At 42.9% G+C, this 21792-nt stretch overlaps 2 protein-coding genes and 1 pseudogene across 9 annotated transcripts in view; 2 read left to right on the top strand and 1 right to left on the bottom strand.

Annotated features, from left to right (window-relative positions):
* The window catches only part of nav3 (neuron navigator 3), a 244596-nt gene that overhangs the window by 124203 nt on the left and 98601 nt on the right, over positions 1–21792 (bottom strand). For all 8 annotated transcript variants that reach the window (XM_031815430.1, XM_031815427.1, XM_031815428.1 and 5 more), the window contains exon 6: positions 2830–2901. In XM_031815430.1, coding sequence (XP_031671290.1) covers positions 2830–2901 — 72 coding nt within the window. The remainder of the gene's footprint in view (positions 1–2829; positions 2902–21792) is intronic.
* On the top strand, positions 7719–9493 carry LOC109877234 (chymotrypsin B-like). Its single transcript, XM_020469538.2, has 3 exons — positions 7719–8025; positions 8320–8588; positions 8813–9493. Exons 1-3 carry the CDS (start codon positions 7857–7859, stop codon positions 9287–9289), a joined length of 915 nt encoding a protein of 304 aa, XP_020325127.2. The 5' UTR covers positions 7719–7856; the 3' UTR covers positions 9290–9493.
* Positions 11060–12992, top strand: LOC109877233 (chymotrypsin B-like; annotated as a pseudogene).

Raw genomic sequence — 21792 nt, 5'->3', positions numbered from 1 at the left:
TAATGTCTTTATGTACAATACTTTCAATGAATGATATCATTTGGCACATTTCTACCCTGACCCCTTCCCAGGGAGAATTCATGGAAGAAAACGTGCACTCTTCATCAACGATGTAGTTAGTTTCAAGTTATGGGAGCAGGTCACGTGACCACTAGTTTTTATTTTCACGTATCAATCTGAATCAGGAAAAATCTATCCAGTCCATTTAATTTCATTAGCGGTCCAGGACAACTCACACAGGCCGTGTGTTCTCCAGGTCGGGTGTGGTGAGTCCCGGTGGGCTCGTATCGTCTGCCATTTTACGACTTCCGCTGGCTCCTAGCTCTATCACACCAACCCCCTGGAAGGCCCAGAGAGTGCTGATCCTGGCCCCCAAAACAGTGCAGTCTATCACCAACCCCCCCGCCCCCCCCTACACACACAGACAGAGACACACACACACACACACACACACACACACACACACACACACACACACACACACACACACACACACACACACACACACACACACACACACACACACACACACTATAGTCTCTATCCGGCTATGGCTGTAGTCAGGGTTAGCTAAGAAACCCAATCAGTCCTGGTGTGGTTGGCCTGATGAGACAGGCCCAGTTTCATTAGCCAAGGTAATGAGGGAGAGAGGAGGCCAACAGGGAGATGAATGGCTGAGCATTGCACTGGGTCAGGGGAAAAGTAACTCTGCCCAACTACTTTTGTTGTGAAATCTCAGCCATTTTATCCAATCGATAGAGTTTCCATTTGGGGATAATAATATAAGGTATTCATTTTAATTCAAGTGTTAGTGGGATTTTCATGCATCGGCAAAGGAGGAAACACGCCCCGATCCAAGGAAACATCCCCCGATCCAAGGAAACACGCCCCGATCCAAGGAAACACGCCCCGATCCAAGGAAACACGCCCCGATCCAAGGAAACACACCCCGATCCAAGGAAACACGCCCCGATCCAAGGAAACACGCCCCGATCCAAGGGAACACGCCCCGATCCAAGGGAACACGCCCCGATCCAAGGAAACACGCCCCGATCCAAGGAAACACGCCCGATCCAAGAGAACACGCCCCGATCCAAAGAAACACGCCCCGATCCAAGGAAACACACCCTGATCCAAAGAAACACGCCCCGATCCAAGGAAACACGCCTGATCCAAGAGAACACGCCCCGATCCAAGGAAACACGCCCCGATCCAAGGAAACACGCCCGATCCAAGAGAACACGCCCTGATCCAAAGAAACACGCCCCGATCCAAGGAAACACGCCCTGATCCAAGGGAACACACCCCGATCCAAGGAAACACAACCCGATCCAAGGAAACACGCCCCGATCCAAGGGAACACGCCCCGATCCAAGGAAACTCGCCCCGATCCAAGGAAACACGCCCCCAGTCCAAGGAAACGCGCCCCGATCCAAGAAAACTCGCCCCGATCCAAGGAAACACGGTCCGATCCACATCAACGGGACTGTAGTAGAGAGAGTTAGCAGGGTTCCTCTGCATTCACATCACCGAGGACGACATGGACCAACAACACTCTTGTCAAGAGGGCGCAGCAGTGTCTACTTCCTAAGGCGGCCTCTCTAAATACTACCGCTGCACCATCGAGAGCGTCCTGATCAGTTACATCACGGCCCTCCAGCGGGTGGTGAAGACGGCCCACACATACGCGCTACACACATGCAACACACACACACACACGCTACACACACACATGCTACACACACACGCTACACAAATGCCACACGCACGCTACACACACACACATGCACGCTACACACACACTACACACACGCGCTAAACACACACACACACACACACACACACTACACACGCGCGCTACACACGCGCGCTACACATACGCGCTACACACACGCGCTACACACACGCGCTACACACACACACATTACAACCAGACTCAAATTTACAGTACTATTTACAATCCCCGCTTTCTCTGATACATGTGTAAAAATGGAATATATATTCCCTTAGTTAACAGCTGTGTTCGAGAGAAAAGCAGCTTGCACGGCTATTCAGCAACAACACCAGCTGACAGGTTGTCAATACTGTGAAGGGGAATACCACCCATAGGCTTGTCAATACTGTGAAGGGGAATACCACCCATAGGCTTGTCAATACTGTGAAGTGGAATACCACCCATAGGCTTGTCAATACTGTGAAGGGGAATACCACCCATAGGCTTGTCAATACTGTGAAGTGGAATACCACCCATAGGCTTGTCAATACTGTGAAGGGGAATACCACCCATAGGCTTGTCAATGCTGTGAAGGGGAATAACACCCATAGGCTTGTCAATGCTGTCCAGCACATATTTCACATAGCTTGGCGGGGTTTGCGTGAAGTAATTTGCCAGCACGCTGGTTCCCACCAGCCACAACCGTCTAAGGAGAAACAAATGCTCTGGGAGCCAGACAACTGGTGAAGTATAGGAGCCTGGAACTGTCTGGAAGCCACCACAGCAAGTCATTCTGTTCAATGCAGCATTTGGTAAAATGGCCCCTAATCCACATAGGCTTGAGTTTAATGGCTCACGCACGTCACTGACGCCTGGGATCGCCAAGTGCCGATGTTAGTTTGGCATCAGAGAATAGCCAACACAAAGTATTCCATTATGAAATCCTCTAAGATAGATGCACAACCAAACCAAATGTAAGAACTTCCTTGTGCCGAGATTTTCACAAGTAGATTATTATGAATTTAAGAGGTTGTACAGTAAAGTACATCATGTGTCATTCATGTCGACATGACCTGAAAGAAGGTGAAGGAAAGTTAGCCATGTGAGAGTCATACCTTGTGTTTTTCTTCTGTGGTGTTGCTCCTATTCCGCTGTGACCCGGGGGGCTACCATACCGCGCAGTGAGACTGTGGAGAGAGCAGAGAGAGACACAGACTTAGTGAAGGAATGAGACGAACAGCTCTCTGGACTCTTTAAACTGTAGCATCTTTGAGAAATCATCTAATGCAATAAGGAGAGAGTCAGAGGAGAGCATTGCGCGAGACAGAGACAGTAACTAACAACACAAGCCCTAGTGAAAGAAGCACATAGTGTGAACCCGTACTGCGGTTCACGTGACGGGACACACACATTTCCGGGGGTGTCCTCGGATGGGGCCACAGTGTCTCCTGACCCCTCCTGTCTCAGCCTCCAGTATTTATGCTGCAGTAGTTTATGTGTCGGGGGGCTGGGGTCAGTTTGTTATATCTGGAGTACTTCTCCTGTCCTATTCGGTGTCCCGTGTGAATCTAAGTGTGCGTTCTCTAATTCTCTCCTTCTCTCTTTCTTTCTCTCTCTCGGAGGACCTGAGCCCTAGGACCATGCCCCAGGACTACCTGACATGATGACTCCTTGCTGTCCCCAGTCCACCTGGCCATGCTGCTGCTCCAGTTTCAACTTCCACCTGACTGTGCTGCTGCTCCAGTTTCAACTGTTCTGCCTTATTATTATTCGACCATGCTGGTCATTTATGAACATTTGAACATCTTGGCCATGTTCTGTTATAATCTCCACCCGGCACAGCCAGAAGAGGACTGGCCACCCCACATAGCCTGGTTCCTCTCTAGGTTTCTTCCTAGGTTTTGGCCTTTCTAGGGAGTTTTTCCTAGCCACCGTGCTTCTACACCTGCATTGCTTGCTGTTTGGGGTTTTAGGCTGGGTTTCTGTACAGCACTTTGAGATATCAGCTGATGTACGAAGGGCTATATAAATACATTTGATTTGATTTGATGTGTATGTCCTCTGTAGCTCAATTGGTAGAGCTTGGTAGAGCTTATTTTTTAAATATTTTTATTTATTTAACTAGGCAAGTCAATTAAGAACACATTTTTATTTACAATGACGGCCTAGGAACAGTGGGTTAACTGCCTTGTTCAGGGGCAGAACGACATATTTTTACCTTGTCAGCTCAGGGATTCGATCTAGCAACCTTTCGGTTACTGGCCCAATGCTCTAACCACTAGGCTACCTGCCACACCTACGCAATTCCTGGATAGTGATAGTGGGTTCAATTCCCGGAACCACCTGTTCGAAAAATGTTTGCACGCATGACTAAGTCACTTTGGACAAAAGTGTCTGCTACATGGCATATATTATTACCATTATATGACTATATTATTACCATTATATGACTATATTATTACCATTATATGACTATATTATTACCATTATATTACTATATTATATTATTACCATTATATGACTATATGATTACCATTATATTACTATATTATATTATTACCATTATATGACTATATTATTACCATTATATGACTATATTATTACCATTATATGACTATTATTACCATTATATTACTATATTATTACCATTATATGACTATATGATTACCATTATATGAATATATTATATTATTACCATTATATGACTATACTATTACCATTATATTACTATATTATTACCATTATATGACTATATGATTACCATTATATGAATATATTATATTATTACCATTATATGACTATACTATTACCATTATATTACTGTATTATATTATTACCATTGTATTACTGTATTATATTATTACCATTATATTACTATATTATATTATTATCATTATATTACTATATTTTTACCATTATATTACTATATTATATTATTACCATTATATTACTATACTATTACCATTATATTACTATATTATATTATTACCATTATATTACTGTATTATATTATTACCATTATATTACTATACTATTCCCATTATATTACTGTATTATATTATTACCATTATATTACTATATTATATTATTATCATTATATTACTATATTATTACCATTATATTACTATATTATATTATTATCATTATATTACTATACTATTACCATTATATTACTGTATTATATTATTACCATTATATTACTATATTATATTATCATTATATTACTATATTATTACCATTATATTACTATATTATAACCACATGTTTTTTAAGCATGTAACGGCTTCAATTAGCCTTTAACTGTAAAGCAACTCTCCCTCACCATAATGTGCCACATCACCGTAATCTCCTACTGAATCTTGACTGATCTCCCTCAAAAAAAAGAGTGTTTTAACTTCAGAAATAAAAACACATTCTTAATGAAGAAAAGTGAATAAAAAACCCTACAGAGGAAGTGGTGTAGGAAACTCCTCCAGGCAAAGTCATAGTTTACAATGGGACACTCATTCTTAGTCATGTTGAGAGAATTAACGGCGAGGCTGGAGTTACCGCCTCGCTTGGCCTCTGCTGGCGTTCGACAGGAAATAGTTAGGGAACTCGCGACGGACACAAAGAAAACAACAGGGTGTTTAATGAACAAAAGGACTGCTTTAATCATAGTGAACACACAGTAAATCAGGGTAAAAGCCAGGTGGTCGGGGTGAGTGGCTCTGAAAGCATGTGGTCTTGCCAAGCTTCATCAACCCCACTATACAGGTCTATTGAGGACTGACTGGTGGGAGCACAGCAGAGATACAACGCCTTGGCCTTTGGGGTCACACTTTACACTGTTCCATTGGGTCACACTTTACATTAAGTTCCATTGGATCACTTTACACTAAGTTCCATTGGGTCACACTTTACATTAAGTTCCATTGGATCACTTTACACTAAGTTCCATTGGATCACTTTACATTAAGTTCCATTGGATCACTTTACACTAAGTTCCATTGGGTCACACTTTACATTAAGTTACATTGGATCACACTTTACACTAAGTTCCATTGGGTCACACTATACATTAAGTTACATTGTATCACACTTTACACTAAGTTCCATTGGGTCACACTATACATTAAGTTACATTGTATCACACTTTACACTAAGTTCCATTGGGTCACACTATACATTGGGACAGACTTTACATTACGTTACATGGGGTCAGACTTTACATTAAGTTGCTACTGTTTTCATTTTTAAAACAGGAAAAAAACGAATATGCTGATGTTACTGTTAACTGTTAATATGACAGTATGGACGGGCCGTGACAATCTAGACATTCATTTTGTCTCAATTGGTTTGACACAACGAGGGACGTTCAAATCTCCCAAAAGATTTAACATAACCATCAAACCATTAGTATGCTTTCATTGTTTTACACAAATATAAAAATGTTAAAAACATTTTTGCTAAAAACACTCACAAAAAAAGTTCAACATTCAGGTGAGTAATCCTGTATGTAATATTTAAACATCATCAACTCAATTGCTGAGATGCATAGCACAACAAAACATTAACAGTGATATGTAACATTATGTTAGCCTGATAGCAATAGGCAACATTATGTTAGCCTGATAGCAATAGGTAACATTATGTTAGCCTGATAGCAATAGGCAACATTATGTTAGCCTGATAGCAATAGGTAACATTATGTTAGCCTGATAGCAATAGGCAACATTATGTTAGCCTGATAGCAATAGGTAACATTATGTTAGCCTGATAGCAATAGGTAACATTATGTTAGCCTGATAGCAATATGCAACATTATGTTAGCCTGATAGCAATAGGTAACATTATGTTAGCCTGATAGGAATAGGTAACATTATGTTAGCCTGATAGCAATAGGCAACATTATGTTAGCCTGATAGCAATAGGCAACATTATGTTAGCCTGATAGCAATAGGCAACATTATGTTAGCCTGATAGCAATAGTTAACATTATGTTAGCCTGATAGCAATAGGTAACATTATGTTAGCCTGATAGCAATAGGTAACATTATGTTAGCCTGATAGCAATAGGTAACATTATGTTAGCCTGATAGCAATAGGCAACATTATGTTAGCCTGATAGCAATAGGTAACATTATGTTAGCCTGATAGAGGAGTAAGGATCGAGGACAAAGTGGTTTTAGTATGTAATAATCTTCAGTGATATAAGTCAAAAGACTAAAACAAGAGGAACACATAGTGAAAGGGACCCTAGAGAGTTGTTATCTGGGGTTTTGAATTGCAGGTGTGTTTTTTCCAGTGGAGAGGGAATGGACATGTGTTATCAGGCCAACCAAGGACACATGTAGGAAATAGGGTCACATCACTACAAAATGAGAAAAATAACAAGAAAATACCAAATGATTCCACATGAGACTCAAATTCATTCATGATCATGCAATATGAATTTTACACAACACTGTATAAAAGGGTTGCATATAAAGTGTTGAAACTGTTAGCTAAAACCTTCTCTAGCACTATTCAGAGCTATACATGTACATCTCTGGTTTGAAAATACATTTAAAATGACGTTGGATACAGTATATCGAATGACAGTCAACAGTCAACCATTGATCTAAATACTCCAATGACCCTTTCCTAAAGAAACAACATGTTCCACATACTATATGTAATGGTTTATCTTACAAAGTGTCCAAACTGCTTCCTATGTCTCAATGAACCCTGGGAGATGTACTACAAGATGAGGGAGAGGAGAGGTTGTCTTTCTTGCACTAACACTCACACTTGTCATTGTCTTACTTGCAGGGACTTTGCTGATAGCTGCTTTATTGAGGACACTGTGCTTACTATGACTGTGAGATGTGGTTGTCTCACCTAGCTATCTTAAGATGAATGCACTAACTGCAAGTCGCTCTGGATAAGAGCGTCTGCTAAAACAAATACTAAAATGTCATCGTAATAGGGTTGAGTGGGAAGGGGGCCTTTCCCTCTGTGATGGTAAGAGGCCGTTTGGAGCACAGTTTCTGAGAGCACTCAAGGTCATGTTTCGATAACTGCTCTAAACCTCCTATTTCATGGCTGAGAACAGTCTGATCACCCAGCGTCGATAAGCAGCTGGATACATCATTCCCCTCCTTGAGGTTAATATTCTACCATGGTTACCCTCAATTTTCAAGTGAAGTGGACACACCTCGGTCTCCCATTGGTTATAGACAGGTGGGGTTTGGGAATAAATAGGGTCCCTGGTCCACTAGACTGTCACATTCTCACAATGACTTTCCTCTGGTTCGTGTCCTGTCTCGCCTTCATCAGCGCCGCCTACGGTGAGTATTCACACCTTCTCTTTACCTACAGTGTTACCTCCTTGATTTAACCCTTAACCCTTGTTTTAATGCTAAAAGTGTAAAAGTAAGTTGTGGAGTTCCTCAAGGCTCTGGTCTTGGACCACTACTGTTCTCATTATGTGCTACTGCTACATTGCTAGCACTTGGTGATGTTATTTGGAAACTTCCGTATGTTGGATGCCCATGGTTGAGTATGTTGCATTAAACAGAGCATTTACTGTTGTTATAAAACATGACGAGCTAAGTGTTTACAAAATATTCTCATGTAACCAGGCTGCGGCATCCCCGCCATCAAGCCCGAGGTGTCTGGCTATGCCCGCATCGTTAATGGTGAGGAGGCTGTGCCCCACTCCTGGCCCTGGCAGGTATCTCTGCAGCAGACCAGCGGCTTCCACTTCTGTGGGGGATCCCTGATCAACGAGAACTGGGTGGTCACCGCCGCTCACTGCAACGTCGCTACCTACCACCGCGTGATCGTTGGAGAGCACAAGAGGGGCAGTGGCAACAATGCTGAGGACATCCAGATCCTGAAGCCAGCTAAGGTACAGCACAGTCACACATCCTCCTCTATAGCTCTGGGTAGAAGTTCCCCTCAGGCGCTGATCTAGGATCAGCCTATCCCCCGCCAGCTCAGCTGATCCGATCAGTGATCCGTTGGAGCAACGTCGTCCTGTAGTCCTACCTGAACTCTCCATTTCATAAAGGTTTCAGTTCTAACCGTCCCTTCTCTACCTCAACCCACCGCACCCCCTCTCCTCACCCACAGGTGTTCACCCACCCCAAGTGGAACCCCAGTACCATCAACAACGATATCTCCCTGATCAAGCTGTCCACACCTGCTGTCCTGAACACCAATGTGTCCCCGGTGTGCCTGGCTGAGACCGCCGACGTCTTTGCACCTGGCATGACCTGTGTGACCTCCGGCTGGGGTCTGCTGCGCTACAATGCTATCAACACCCCTAACCAGCTGCAGCAGGCTGCTCTGCCCCTGCTGTCCAACGAGCAGTGCAAGGAGCACTGGGGGAGCAGCATCTCCGACGTCATGATCTGTGCCGGTGGTGCTGGTGCTACCTCCTGCATGGGTGACTCCGGTGGCCCCCTGGTCTGTGAGAAGGACAACGTCTGGACCCTGGTCGGTATTGTGTCCTGGGGCAGCAGCCGTTGCTCCACCACTACCCCCGCTGTGTACGCCCGCGTCACCGAGCTCCGTTCCTGGGTGGACCAGACCCTGGCCGCCAACTAAGAGCCATGCTGCAGCGTCCCTGTCCATACTGTATATTGCTATGTCATTTTATGCATTGTAATGTCATACTATGTATTGCTATGTCATTCTATATATTACTATGTAATGTACAACACCTAAACATTAGCTACCAAGACCGAGAGTGCCACCCATTGGTCTGAACTGAACATGACATTCAATAAACATACTTGAACATAAAAAATATTATTGTGCAGTAATTGTATGATTACTACATTCACAACATAATATTTTAGTACACGAGAGGAACTTAATGTAAAGTGTTACCACAGTCGTGTTACTGCTGACTGAATCTACTGCTAGTGTTAGGGGTCTCGAATGGTTGAGGGACAGCTATTTGAGAACTGTGAGAGGGGATCTTGGAGGGTTCGGGTTCACGTTTTTTGGCCTAGTGGGAGATCTGTCAACGTGCCCTCGAGCAGGGCATTGACCCTGGATGCTTCTGTGTGTCGCTCTGAATGGGAGTCTGTAGTTGTTGAGCGGCTTCACTACAAGTATATTGTATGTTTCAGATGTTCAAATTTAAAAATAAATAAATAAAAAGCTACAGTAGCACAGAATCATTGACAAGACTTAAAACCTAGTGTATAAGGGCTATTATAAACCGGGTATTTTGGATCCTGGATGCTGATTGGCTGAAACATCATTCCAGCTGTGTGTATATCATCGATATTCCAAGGGTATGATGCAAACATACTTGTTGCTGTTCTATCTGAAAGTTTCATGACGCTATTCTTGATATGCCACAGCAAATGACAAAAGAAAAGCAATAAGCTTCTATTAAGGCATGATACCTTGTATCTAGCCTAGCGTTTGGTTTGCAACAGTCACATACAGCAGACACATAACAACATGTGCCATTTTAACGAGGCTAATCAGGAAGTGTTCATTCCATCTCTCGCTCTACCTTTCTATCCAAAGTAAAGACGCAGACTGTGTCTGAATACCCATACTGCGTTCTAGTCAGCATTTTGGATGTGTGAAAATATAACGTTTTATAGTATGTGAAAAGTAGAAGGTTTCTTTAAAACGCCAGGATGTTGTACTCATTTAGAGCGAGATGCATATGTTGTGATGTATCTGCTGTGTGTGACTGTAGAAATCGCCGCACACTATTGAGGAAGAGAATCAATGCACAGCCACACACATACCTGCCGACACATGCGTTAATACACACATGCACTCTTGGACAAAGGACCAACTCACACTGTCGCTGCACTGACAACCGAGCCTCATGAAAAGACAGAAATTTTCATAGCATTACATGTAGTCATTTTTAGACATTACCACAAAAAAACTCAGAGTCGTAACCTCTACAGGATCGGTGGGTCCCCCGCGGGACGGTTGAGCTAATGTAGGCTAATGCGATTAGCAGGAGGTTGTCAGTAACAAGAAAATTTCCCAGGACATAAGACATATCTGATATTGGCCAAAAGCTTAAATTCTTGTTAATCTAACTGCACTGTCCAATTTACAGTAGCTATTACAGTGAAATAATATCATGCTATAAATACATTATGGCCTTTCTCTTGAATTTCAAAGATGGTACAAACGGTACAGAAAAATACAATAAAATGCATGGTTTTTGTCTTTGTATTATCTTTACCAAATCGAATGTGTTATATTCTCCAACATTCATTTCACATTTCCACAAACGTCAGTGTTTCCTTTCAAATGGTTTCAAGAATATGCATATCCTTGCTTCAGGTCCTGAGCTACAGGCAGTTAGATTTGGGTATGTCAGTTTAGGCCAAAATTGAAAAAAGGGGCAGATCCTTAAGTTAAATTGCAGACTGAAGCAATCTCCATAGGCAGCAACTAACCTCAACTTGACAAAATAGTAAGTAAAAACCTATGCATGCAATAGTACTAAGCATATAGGAAACATTGTTATAACAGAAAACGGCCTATTGATCAAAGCTAAATTCTGACTGGTAATACTTTCAATGAGAGATACATATAAGGCCTTATAAATGCATTTATAATGTCTTATAATACACTTATTAGTATCTTATACTACTTGGTATAAGGCCAGAGAGCATAATGCATTATACGTTAGCTATCTATCTCGCTTAGCTTGTTAGCATCAGTCATGTCATTAGCTTCCGCTAGCTCGTTAACCATCTTCACAGCCAGCTATCGTCCTAGCAAAGTGAGCTAGCTAGACAGCTAAGTTTTGGCATGTGCCTAGCTTTTCCAAATATATGTTGCTAGCTAACATAGCTACCTACAGTAGTCCATGCTTATGTTCCTAGTTCTTTTCAATAAATGCAGTAAATGTCAACAAGCACACAATAATTAAAAAATGATTGAATTTTTTTGTTGTTATATTAACATTAAGCTAGGATAAGAGGCCGTTTTGAGCAGAGTCTCGCCCTCCTGGTACTTGACTGAGAACTGTTTGATCGCCCAGCATTGACAAGCAGCTGGACATCCCCCTAGCATTGTAGAACCAGCCTGATTGCTAAGTTTACAATTTTATCTGTCTGTAGTCCCAACTCATCAGACTGGTTCCAGCAGGATGACATCCTTGATGTTAATATTCTACCATGGCTACCCTCGGCTTTTGGGAGGGTTGGACACACCACAGTCTTGACAGGTGTTTGGAGATAAATAGTATCTCTGTCTTCTAGACTGTCGCGTTATCACAATGGCTTTTCTCTGGTTTGTCTCCTGTCTCGCATTTGTAAGCGCAGCCTATGTCTGCGGGACACCCGCCATCTCTCCCGTGGCTATGGCCGCGTCATCAATGGTGAGGAGGCTGTGCCCCACTCCTGGCCCTGGCAGGTGTCCCTGCAGCAATCTGGCACCCACTTCTGTGGAGTTTCCCTGATAAACGAGTACTAGGTGGTGACTGCTGCTCACTGCGATGTCAAGACCTCCCACCAGTCGAGCACGACATGCTCATGAGCAATGAGGCCATCCAGATCCTGAAGCCTGCTAAAGTGTTCACCCACTCCAGGTGGAACCCCAGCACCATCAAAAATGACATCCTCTTGATCAAGCTGGCAACCCCCACCACCCTGAGTGTCAAAGTGTCCCCCGTGTGTCTGGCTTCGTACGAAGACAACTTCGCCCCTGGCATGACCTGTGTGACTTCCGGCTGGTGCATGAGCAGCTACCAGCCTGCCAATTACCCCAACAAAACTGCAGCAGGGTGCTGTGCCCCTCCTGTCTGAGGAGGAGTGCAAGAAGCACTGGGGCAAAATGATTCATGAAATGATCTGTGCTGGTGGTAAAGGTGTTTCCTCCTGCATGGGGGACTCCGGTGGCCCCCTGGTCTGTGAGAAGAACAAGGTGTGGAGCCTGGTCGGTATTGTGTTCTGGGGCAGCAGTGGTTGCTCTACCTCTACCCCCTCTGTGTACACCGGAGTCGCCGAGGTTCGCACCTGGGTGGACATGACCATGATGCTCAACTAAGAGCAATGCCACAGTTTCCCTGTCCAGAAAAATATGTACTGCTACACCATTCTAGGTTTTGTATATCTATGTTTCAGTGGAGGCTGCAGAGGTAAGGATGGATGTGTTTGATGTATTTGATACCATTCCACTGATTCCGCTTCTGCAATTACCACGAGCCCGTCCTCCCCATATTAAACAGTATTTTTACTACTTGATGAATTGAAATGCTGTGCACCCTTTGATAATCAAGAAGAGACCCTTGGGTATGCTGTGGACCACAGGAGGTTGGTGACACCTTAATTGAGGAGAACGGGCTCGTGGTAATGGCTGGAGCGGAACCAGTAGAATGGTATCACATGGTTTCCAGGTGTTTGTTGACATTCCATTTCCTCTGTTCCGGCCATTATTATGAGCTGTCAACAGCCTCCTGTGGTTGTGGTGGACTGTCAGTCAGTCCAGTGTGAAGCAGGTTATTCATGTCTACAGTATAAGGGAAGAAGGTCTCCTGTGCAGTCGTGGCCAAAAGTTTTGAGAATGACACAAATATAAATGTTCACAAAGTCTGATGCCTCAGTTTGTGTGATGGCTATTTGCATACACTCCAGAATGTTATGAAGAGTGTTCAGATGAATTGCAAAGTTCCTCTTTGCCATGCAAATGAACTGAACCCCCCTCCCAAAAAAAACATTTCCACTGCATTTCAGCGCTGCCACAAAAGGACCAGCTGACATCATGTCAGTGATTCTTTCGTTAACACAGGTGTGAGTGTTGACGAGAACAAGGCTGGAGATCACTCTGTCATGCTGATTTACTTTGAATAACAGACTGGAAGCTTCAAACGGAGGGTGGTGCTTGAAATCATTGTTCTTCCTCTGTCAAACATGGTTACCTGCAAGGAAACACGTGCCGTCATCATTGCTTTGCACAAAAAGGGCTTTACAGGCAAGGATATTGCTGCCAGTAAGATTGCACCTAAATCAACCATTTATCGGATCATCAAGAACTTCAAGGAGAGCGGTTCAATTGTTGTGAAGAAGGCTTCAGGGTGCCCAAGAAAGTCCAGCAAGCACCAGGACCATCTCCTAAAGTTGATTCAGCTGCGGGATCGGGGCACCACCAGCACAGAGCTTGCTCAGGAATGACAGCAGGCAGGTGTGAGTGCATCTGCACGCCCAGTGAGGCAAAGACTTTTGGAGGATGGCATGGTGTCAAGAATGGCAGCAAAGAAGCCACTTCTCTCCACAAAAAAACATTAGGGACAGACTGATATTCTGGAAAGGTACAGGGATTGGACTGCTGAGGACTGGGGTAAAGTCATTTTCTCTGATGAATCCCCTTTCCGATTGTTTGGGGCATCCGGAAAAAAGCTTGTCCGGAGAAGACAAGGTGAGCGCTACCACCAGTCCTGTGTCATGCCAACAGTAAAGCATCCTGAGACCATTCATGTGTGGGTTTGCTTCTCAGCCAAGGGAGTGGGCTCACTCACAATTTTGCCTAAGAACACAGCCATGAATAAAGAATGGTACCAACACATCCTCTGAGAGCAACATCTCCCAACCATCCAGGAACAGTTTGGTGACGAACAATGCCTTTTCCAGCATGATGGAGCACCTTGCCATAAGGCAAAAGTGATAACTAAGTGTTTCGGGGAACAAAACATCGATATTTTTGGTCCATGGCCAGGAAACTCCCCAGACCTTAATCCAATTGAGAACTTGTGGTCAATCCTCAAGAGGCAGGTGGACAAACCAAAATCCACAAATTCTGACAAACTCCAAGCATTTATTATGCGAGAATGGGCTGCCATCAATGTGGCCCAGAAGTTAATTGACAGCATGCCAGGGCGGATTGCAGAGGTCTTGAAAAAGAAGGGTCAACCATGCAAATATTGACTTTTTGCATCAACTTCATGTAATTGTCAATAAAAGTCTTTGACACTTGTAATTATACTTCAGTATTCCATAGTAACATCTGACAAAAATATCTAAAGACACTGAAGCAGCAGACTTTGGGGAAATTAATATTTGTGTCATTCTCAAAACTTTTGGCCACGACTGTACTCTGTAAATCACACATGCAATACTGTAGCCTAATTCCCAAAGCTGACCCACTAAGACTCCTAACAACGCCAGAGTGGACTCAGGAAAGCTGACCTCCCTGGCCTTTAACTGTCATCACAAACAAACAAAACACACAGGTTTCTGAATAAACAATGGCATTGGTCATCTAGAGTTACCTGATCTTGCCCGACAGTCAGGACATGTCCTCTGTGTATATCTGTTTGTTAGTTATTAGTTTTAGGCTAGTGGAAGAGATGAGGGCCAATAAACCCACCCATAAGAGGTGAGTGATACCCAGTCCCAGTGCCAGTTGCCTTGGAATGTAAATGAAGACTAGACTGAACACTTAATGCATGCTGGGTAAATTTGCACACTCAATAATTATCGGAATAAAATAACTGCGGTTTTCAAGGGCAAAATTAGTGCAGTTTTACAGAAGCGACAGAAGGGATATGCAGATTATCAAAAGCATTTAGATTGCATTTCTGAATATTCTTATAAGATATAAATATTCAGGTCATCTTTATGGTTCACAGGTCACTTCCTCCCAGATGGGAGAGAAACAGGAAAAGGAAGGACAGATGGAAGGAAGTTGGGAGAGGGAGGTTTTGGTGCCACTTGTGATGAGAAAGTATTCCATTTTACAGAATAAATAAATAATTTATTTGACATTATTTCTCAGTTGGTTTCATTAGGGCTACTGAAGAGATCTTATCTTAGATTAAAACTGGGCAACACAGAGCCATACCCTTATTAATGCATGGTCGGCCTCCCAATGAACTCCCAACTCCCAATGAAAGTGATAACGATCATTTGGTGTAGCGTAGTGCTCCTGTTCAAATTACCCCCAACTCTAATGAGTTTTAGTCAAACTGACTGTCTAAGTCGTAACTGTGGACGCTCTCTCTCCCTAGTAAATTAACACGGCTTTGATTTGATTTTGAGGAGGTGCCAAGTCATTGTTGGCTACTAATTAACCAAACATAGCAGACGAAGAAAAGCACCTGGGCGTAGTCCCCACTTCCATTATTTAGGGGAAACGGAAGTTAGATTGAAAATTCTGTATCCCTGAGAACCAGAAACATTCGGTTTCTGACAACACCATTAAGGGTGGCTACTAATTGACCTCTGAGATATCCATTATGCCTGGCTCTTCTTCTGCTGTATGCCAATGAGCTAAATAAGTACCATAGAGCTTCAATGAGCTAGGGAAGTACCATTGAGTACCATAGAGCTTCAATGAGCTAGGGAAGTACCATTGAGTACCATAGGGAAGTACCATTGAGTACCATAGAGCTTCAATGAGCTAGGGAAGTACCATTGAGTACCATAGAGCTTCAATGAGCTAGGGAAGTACCATTGAGTACCATAGAGCTTCAATGAGCTAGGGAAGTACCATTGAGTACCATAGAGCTTCAATGAGCTAGGGAAGTAGCATAGAGCTTTAATGAGCTAGGGAAGTAGCATAGAGCTTCAATGAGCTAGGGAAGTACCATTGAGTACCATAGAGCTTCAATGAGCTAGGGAAGTAGCATAGAGCTTTAATGAGCTAGGGAAGTAGCATAGAGCTTCAATGAGCTAGGGAAGTACCATTGAGTACCATTGAGCTTCAATGAGCTAGGGAAGTAGCATAGAGCTTTAATGAGCTAAGGAAATACCATAGAGCTTCAATGAGCTAGGGAAGTAGCATAGAGCTTTAATGAGCTAAGGAAATACCATTGAGCTTCAATGAGCTAGGGAAGTATCATAGAGCATCATCGACCTGGCCAAGGCTTTCGACTCTGTCAATCACCACATTCTTATTGGCAGACTCGACAGCATTGGTTTCTCAAATGATTGCCTCGCCTGGTTCACCAACTACTTCTCTGATATTCAGTATGTCAAATCGGAGGGCCTGTTGTCCGGTCCTCTGGCAGTTTCTATGGGGGTGCCGCAGGGTTAAATTCTTGGGCTGACTCTCTTCTCTTCTCTCTTCTCTGTAGACATCATCAATGATGTCGCTCTTGCTGCTGGTGATTCTCTAATCCACCTCTAAGCAGACGACACCATTCTGTATACTTCTGGCCCCTCTTTGGACAATGTGTTAACCAACCTCCAGATGAGCTTCAATGCCATACAACTCTCATTCTGTGGCCTCCAACTGCTCTTAAATGCAAGTAAAACTAAATGCATGCTATTCAATCGATCACTGCCCGCCCGTCCAGCATCACTACTCTGGACGGCTCTGACTTAGAATATGTGGACAACAACAAATACCTAGGTTAGACTGTAAACTCTCCTTCCAGACTCACATCAAGCATCTCCAATCCAAAATTAAATCTACAATCGACTTCCTATTTCACAACAAAGCATCCTTCACTCATGCTGCCAAACATACCCTCGTTAAACTGACCATCCTACCGATCCTCAACTTCGGCGATGTCATCTATAAAATAGCCTCCAACACTCTACTCAACAAATTGGATGCAGTCTATCACAGTGCCATCCGTTTTGTCACCAAAACCCCATATACTACCCACACCTTGCGACCTGTACGCTCTTGTTGGTTGGCCCTCGCTTCATACTCGTCGCGAAACCCACTGGCTACAGGTTATCTACAAGTCTCTGCTAGGTAAAGCCCCGTCTTATCTCAGCTCACTGGTCACCATAGCAGCACCCACTCGTAGCACACGCTCCAGCAGGTATATCTCACTGGTCACCCCCAAAGCCAATTCCTCCTTTGGTCGCCTTTCCTTCCAGTTCTCTGCTGCCAATGACTGGAACGAACTGCAAAAATCACTGAAGCTGGAGACCCATATCTCCCTCACTAGCTTTAAGCACCAGCTGTCAGAGCAGCTCACAGATCACTGCACCTGTACATAGCCCATCTGTAAACAGCCTATCTATCTACCTCATCGCCATACTGTATTTATTTATTTTGTCTTCCTCCTTTGCACCCCAGTATCTCTACTTGCACATTCATCTTCTGCACATCTACCATTCCAGTGTTTAAATGCCATATTGTAATTGCCATATTGTAATTACTTTGCCACAATGGCCTATTTATTGCCTTAACTCCCTTATCTTACCTCATTTGCACTCACTGTATAAAGACTTTTTTTTCCTACTGTATTATTGACTATGTTTGTTTATTCCATGTGTAACTCTGAGTTGTTGTATGTGTCTAACTGCTATGCTTTATCTTGGCCAGGTCGCAGTTGTAAATGAGAACTTGTTCTCAACTAGACTACCTGGTTAAAAGGTTAAAGAAAAAAAAGAAAGAAATCTAAGCGCTAGGGAAGTACCATAGTGCTTCAAAAACACACACAGGGCAATTTCCCATTATATCTACCTGTTCATATTATTGTGTTAATGGAAGGTGTATGTATGGCATCTGACAGAGACGTAATAAAACCCCATAACCAACGATGCTCCCCACTCACTCCGCTATCCACTCTCCTCCCAGAATCCTTTGTGTGAGGGGTAAAGTAAATGGTTCACGTAGGGAAGATAGCCGTGGTGCCATGATTAATAGAAGCCATCATTCCCAGAGGATGAAGCCGCAACGTGGGCGCAACAACTCTGCTCAAACCTTTCTCATCTTTTATCATGAACGTGCCTTGGATCTTTTCCCATTTTCTCCCTGAGTTTCATATTTCAGATGGCCCTATTGTGAATAGGCATTAGTGTCAGGTTAACGGATGGGGTTTAATTAAAGTTAGAGAGGGTCACAGGGCTAGATCACTAGCTACTGGTCTGTGGAACTGGTAGAAAGAGCTAGCGCTACACTAGCTTACAGTGCATTGAAATTGTACAGCAGCATGTGTTTCACTTAATTAAACTGACAGGGGACTGCACAGCACATGTTTCAGTGTGGCCCAATGCATCCCCTATAAAGTCTGCTGGAACATAAAAGCCACAGTATATTCCTACCCTCTAGCGTTTATCCAAACCACGACCTTTAATATATTTCCATGTGGAGAAAACATATGAGGTAAAGATACGCTGTACAATATGCCAGGTCACATTGATTAGGACATACATCACCGAGCGCAATCTCATGAACTGCGACAACGGCCTTACCCATAGCATATGAGAGCTATATTGGAGAGGCATCGCTGTCCTATTAGATATGAGCTGTGGTTATCTATTCACTTTGCCTCAACAGTGTCATAATTCTGAGGTCAGCCAATAGCTAATCCCTCCATGATCCACAACGGCAGATTCCTCTGTTGACAGTAGGTATGTCCTCCGACAGTGACACACCCACACATGCATACACACACACACACACACACACACACACACATGCACCCACACACGCCCTTTTAAACCAGGCTAAATCAGGGAGTGGGAATAGTATCTCTCGCTCTACCTCTCAAAGTAAAGACACACAGGGGGCTGCCTAGCGCCTTCAATCCCTTACCACATTGATAACTTCAGTTCTATCAAATGATGTATACAGCTCATCTAAAGCTCAAAGGATAATCTAGACGCAACTGTCAATATAGTGATGAACTGATGCCGGTGTGAAAAGACAGCAATGCTCATAGCATTACATATAGAAACATAGAAACACCACCACTCAGAAACCTCCAAGTAGATTCACTTAGACTATAGAGTAGATTCACTTACAGACTATAGAGTAGATTTACTTAGACTATAGAGTGGATTCACTTACAGACTATAGAGTAGATTTACTTAGACTATAGAGTGGATTCACTTACAGACTACAGAGTAGATTTACTTACAGACTATAGAGTAGATTCACTTAGACTATAGAGTAGATTCACTTACAGACTATAGAGTAGATTTACTTAGACTATAGAGTGGATTCACTTACAGACTACAGAGTAGATTTACTTAGACTATAGAGTAGATTCACTTACAGACTACAGAGTAGATTTACTTAGACTATAGAGTAGATTTACTTAGACTATAGAGTGGATTCACTTACAGACTATAGAGTAGATTTACTTAGACTATAGAGTGGATTCACTTACAGACTACAGAGTAGATTTACTTACAGACTATAGAGTAGATTCACTTAGACTATAGAGTAGATTCACTTACAGACTACAGAGTAGATTTACTTAGACTATAGAGTGGATTCACTTACAGACTACAGAGTAGATTTACTTAGACTATAGAGTAGATTCACTTACAGACTACAGAGTAGATTCACTTACAGACTATAGAGTAGATTTACTTAGACTATAGAGTGGATTCACTTACAGACTACAGAGTAGATTTACTTAGACTATAGAGTAGATTCACTTACAGACTACAGAGTAGATTTACTTAGACTATAGAGTAGATTCACTTACAGACTACAGAGTAGATTCACTTACAGACTATAGAGTAGATTTACTTAGACTATAGAGTGGATTCACTTACAGACTACAGAGTAGATTTACTTAGACTATAGAGTAGATTCACTTACAGACTACAGAGTAGATTTACTTAGACTATAGAGTAGATTTACTTACAGACTACAGAGTAGATTTACTTAGACTATAGAGTAGATTCACTTACAGACTACAGAGTAGATTTACTTAGACTATAGAGTAGATTCACTTACAGACTATAGAGTAGATTCACTTACAGACTACAGAGTAGATTTACTTAGACTATAGAGTAGATTCACTTACAGACTATAGAGTAGATTCACTTACAGACTACAGAGTAGATTTACTTAGACTATAGAGTAGATTCACTTACAGACTATAGAGTAGATTCACTAACAGACTACAGAGTAGATTTACTTAGACTATAGAGTAGATTCACTTACAGACTATAGAGTAGATTCACTAACAGACTATAGAGTAGATTCACTTACAGACTATAGAGTGGATTCACTTACAGACTATAGAGTAGATTCACTTACAGACTATAGAGTAGATTCACTTACAGACTATAGAGTAGATTCACTTACAGACTATAGAGTAGATTCACTTACAGACTATAGAGTAGATTCACTTAAAGACACAACATATAGAAACATCTCCACAAGCAGCAACTCATAGCTCCCTTTCAACCAACTTCACAAAATAACACATCAAAACCTATGCAGGCAATAATACTAAGCATAGACGTGAAACTAGTTTGAATAAAGGCAGTCAATTACCAGTTCATGATGACATCAACACAGTCTCCTAATCCAACTACAGTAGCAGTACCACGCTTGGCTTTAAATCAGAACAGAGAGCCAACAGGCACAGACACTCTACTCAGTACAGTACCTAGAGGGGTCTGGCTTGGCTTTCCCATAGAGCAGACGACTCTTTCTCTCCCGGGGCTTGGCGGTGGGCAGGCGCGAGCGCGAGACAAGGGGGTCAACTTGTTCACCATGGGACATGATGAGTTAAGTGGGAGGGATCGCCGATGCTGCCCCACTACCTTCTACAGTTCCAGCCCCAGAGGCTCCTGGGTGTCGCAGGCCACCAATGGGGAGTTTCCCCCCAACATATACGCATGCACACACGCACACACGTACAGAGCACTTGGCCTGCTCACATTTACAGTTGCAGCACTAGGCTTTCTATAGCCAGCACCTGCTGCTGGAGCCCTGATCGGCCTCACTGGTGTCTGGGGGGAGAGAGAAGGACGTGTGTGTGTACGTGTGTGTGTATGTGTGTGTATGTGTGTGTGTAAGTGTGTGTGATTAAGTGAGTGAAAGATAATTGATAATTGCTTTATAAAAAGCAACACTACATTGTTCAGTGGATCAGACTACATTGTCCTAGATTGTATTTTTGGTCAGGAGATCCAGACAGGGCTGGTCACGTCTGTGAAATCAGACAATTTGACGTTTATTGGGATGAGTCTTGTCCTTGAGAAAAAACCTCTGCTAGATGGGCCAGCTGCAAAGTCAAAATTGTCTATACTGTAAAAATGTATGAAAACAAAAATTTGCTTTTTAGTCTTCGATTAAGGTTAGGGTTAGGCATTAGGGTTAGCAGTGTGGTTAGGGTTAAGGTTAGCAGTGTGCTTAAGGCTAGGGTTAAGGTTAGGTTCAATGACATTGTGGCTGTTCCAACTAGT

This window comes from Oncorhynchus kisutch, unplaced genomic scaffold (assembly GCF_002021735.2).
Source record: "Oncorhynchus kisutch isolate 150728-3 unplaced genomic scaffold, Okis_V2 Okis09a-Okis19a_hom, whole genome shotgun sequence".
Lineage (NCBI taxonomy): Eukaryota > Metazoa > Chordata > Actinopteri > Salmoniformes > Salmonidae > Oncorhynchus > Oncorhynchus kisutch.
This window is presented reverse-complemented; position numbering and strand designations above follow the sequence as displayed.

Coding starts and splice junctions, on each gene's coding strand:
- LOC109877234 (XM_020469538.2), top strand. CDS start 7,857: ATGGTTACCCTCAATTTTCAAGTGAAGTGGACACACCTCGGTCTCCCA. Junction 8,026..8,319: donor CTTCATCAGCGCCGCCTACG/GTGAGTATTCAC, acceptor TCATGTAACCAG/GCTGCGGCATCCCCGCCATC. Junction 8,589..8,812: donor AGATCCTGAAGCCAGCTAAG/GTACAGCACAGT, acceptor CCTCACCCACAG/GTGTTCACCCACCCCAAGTG.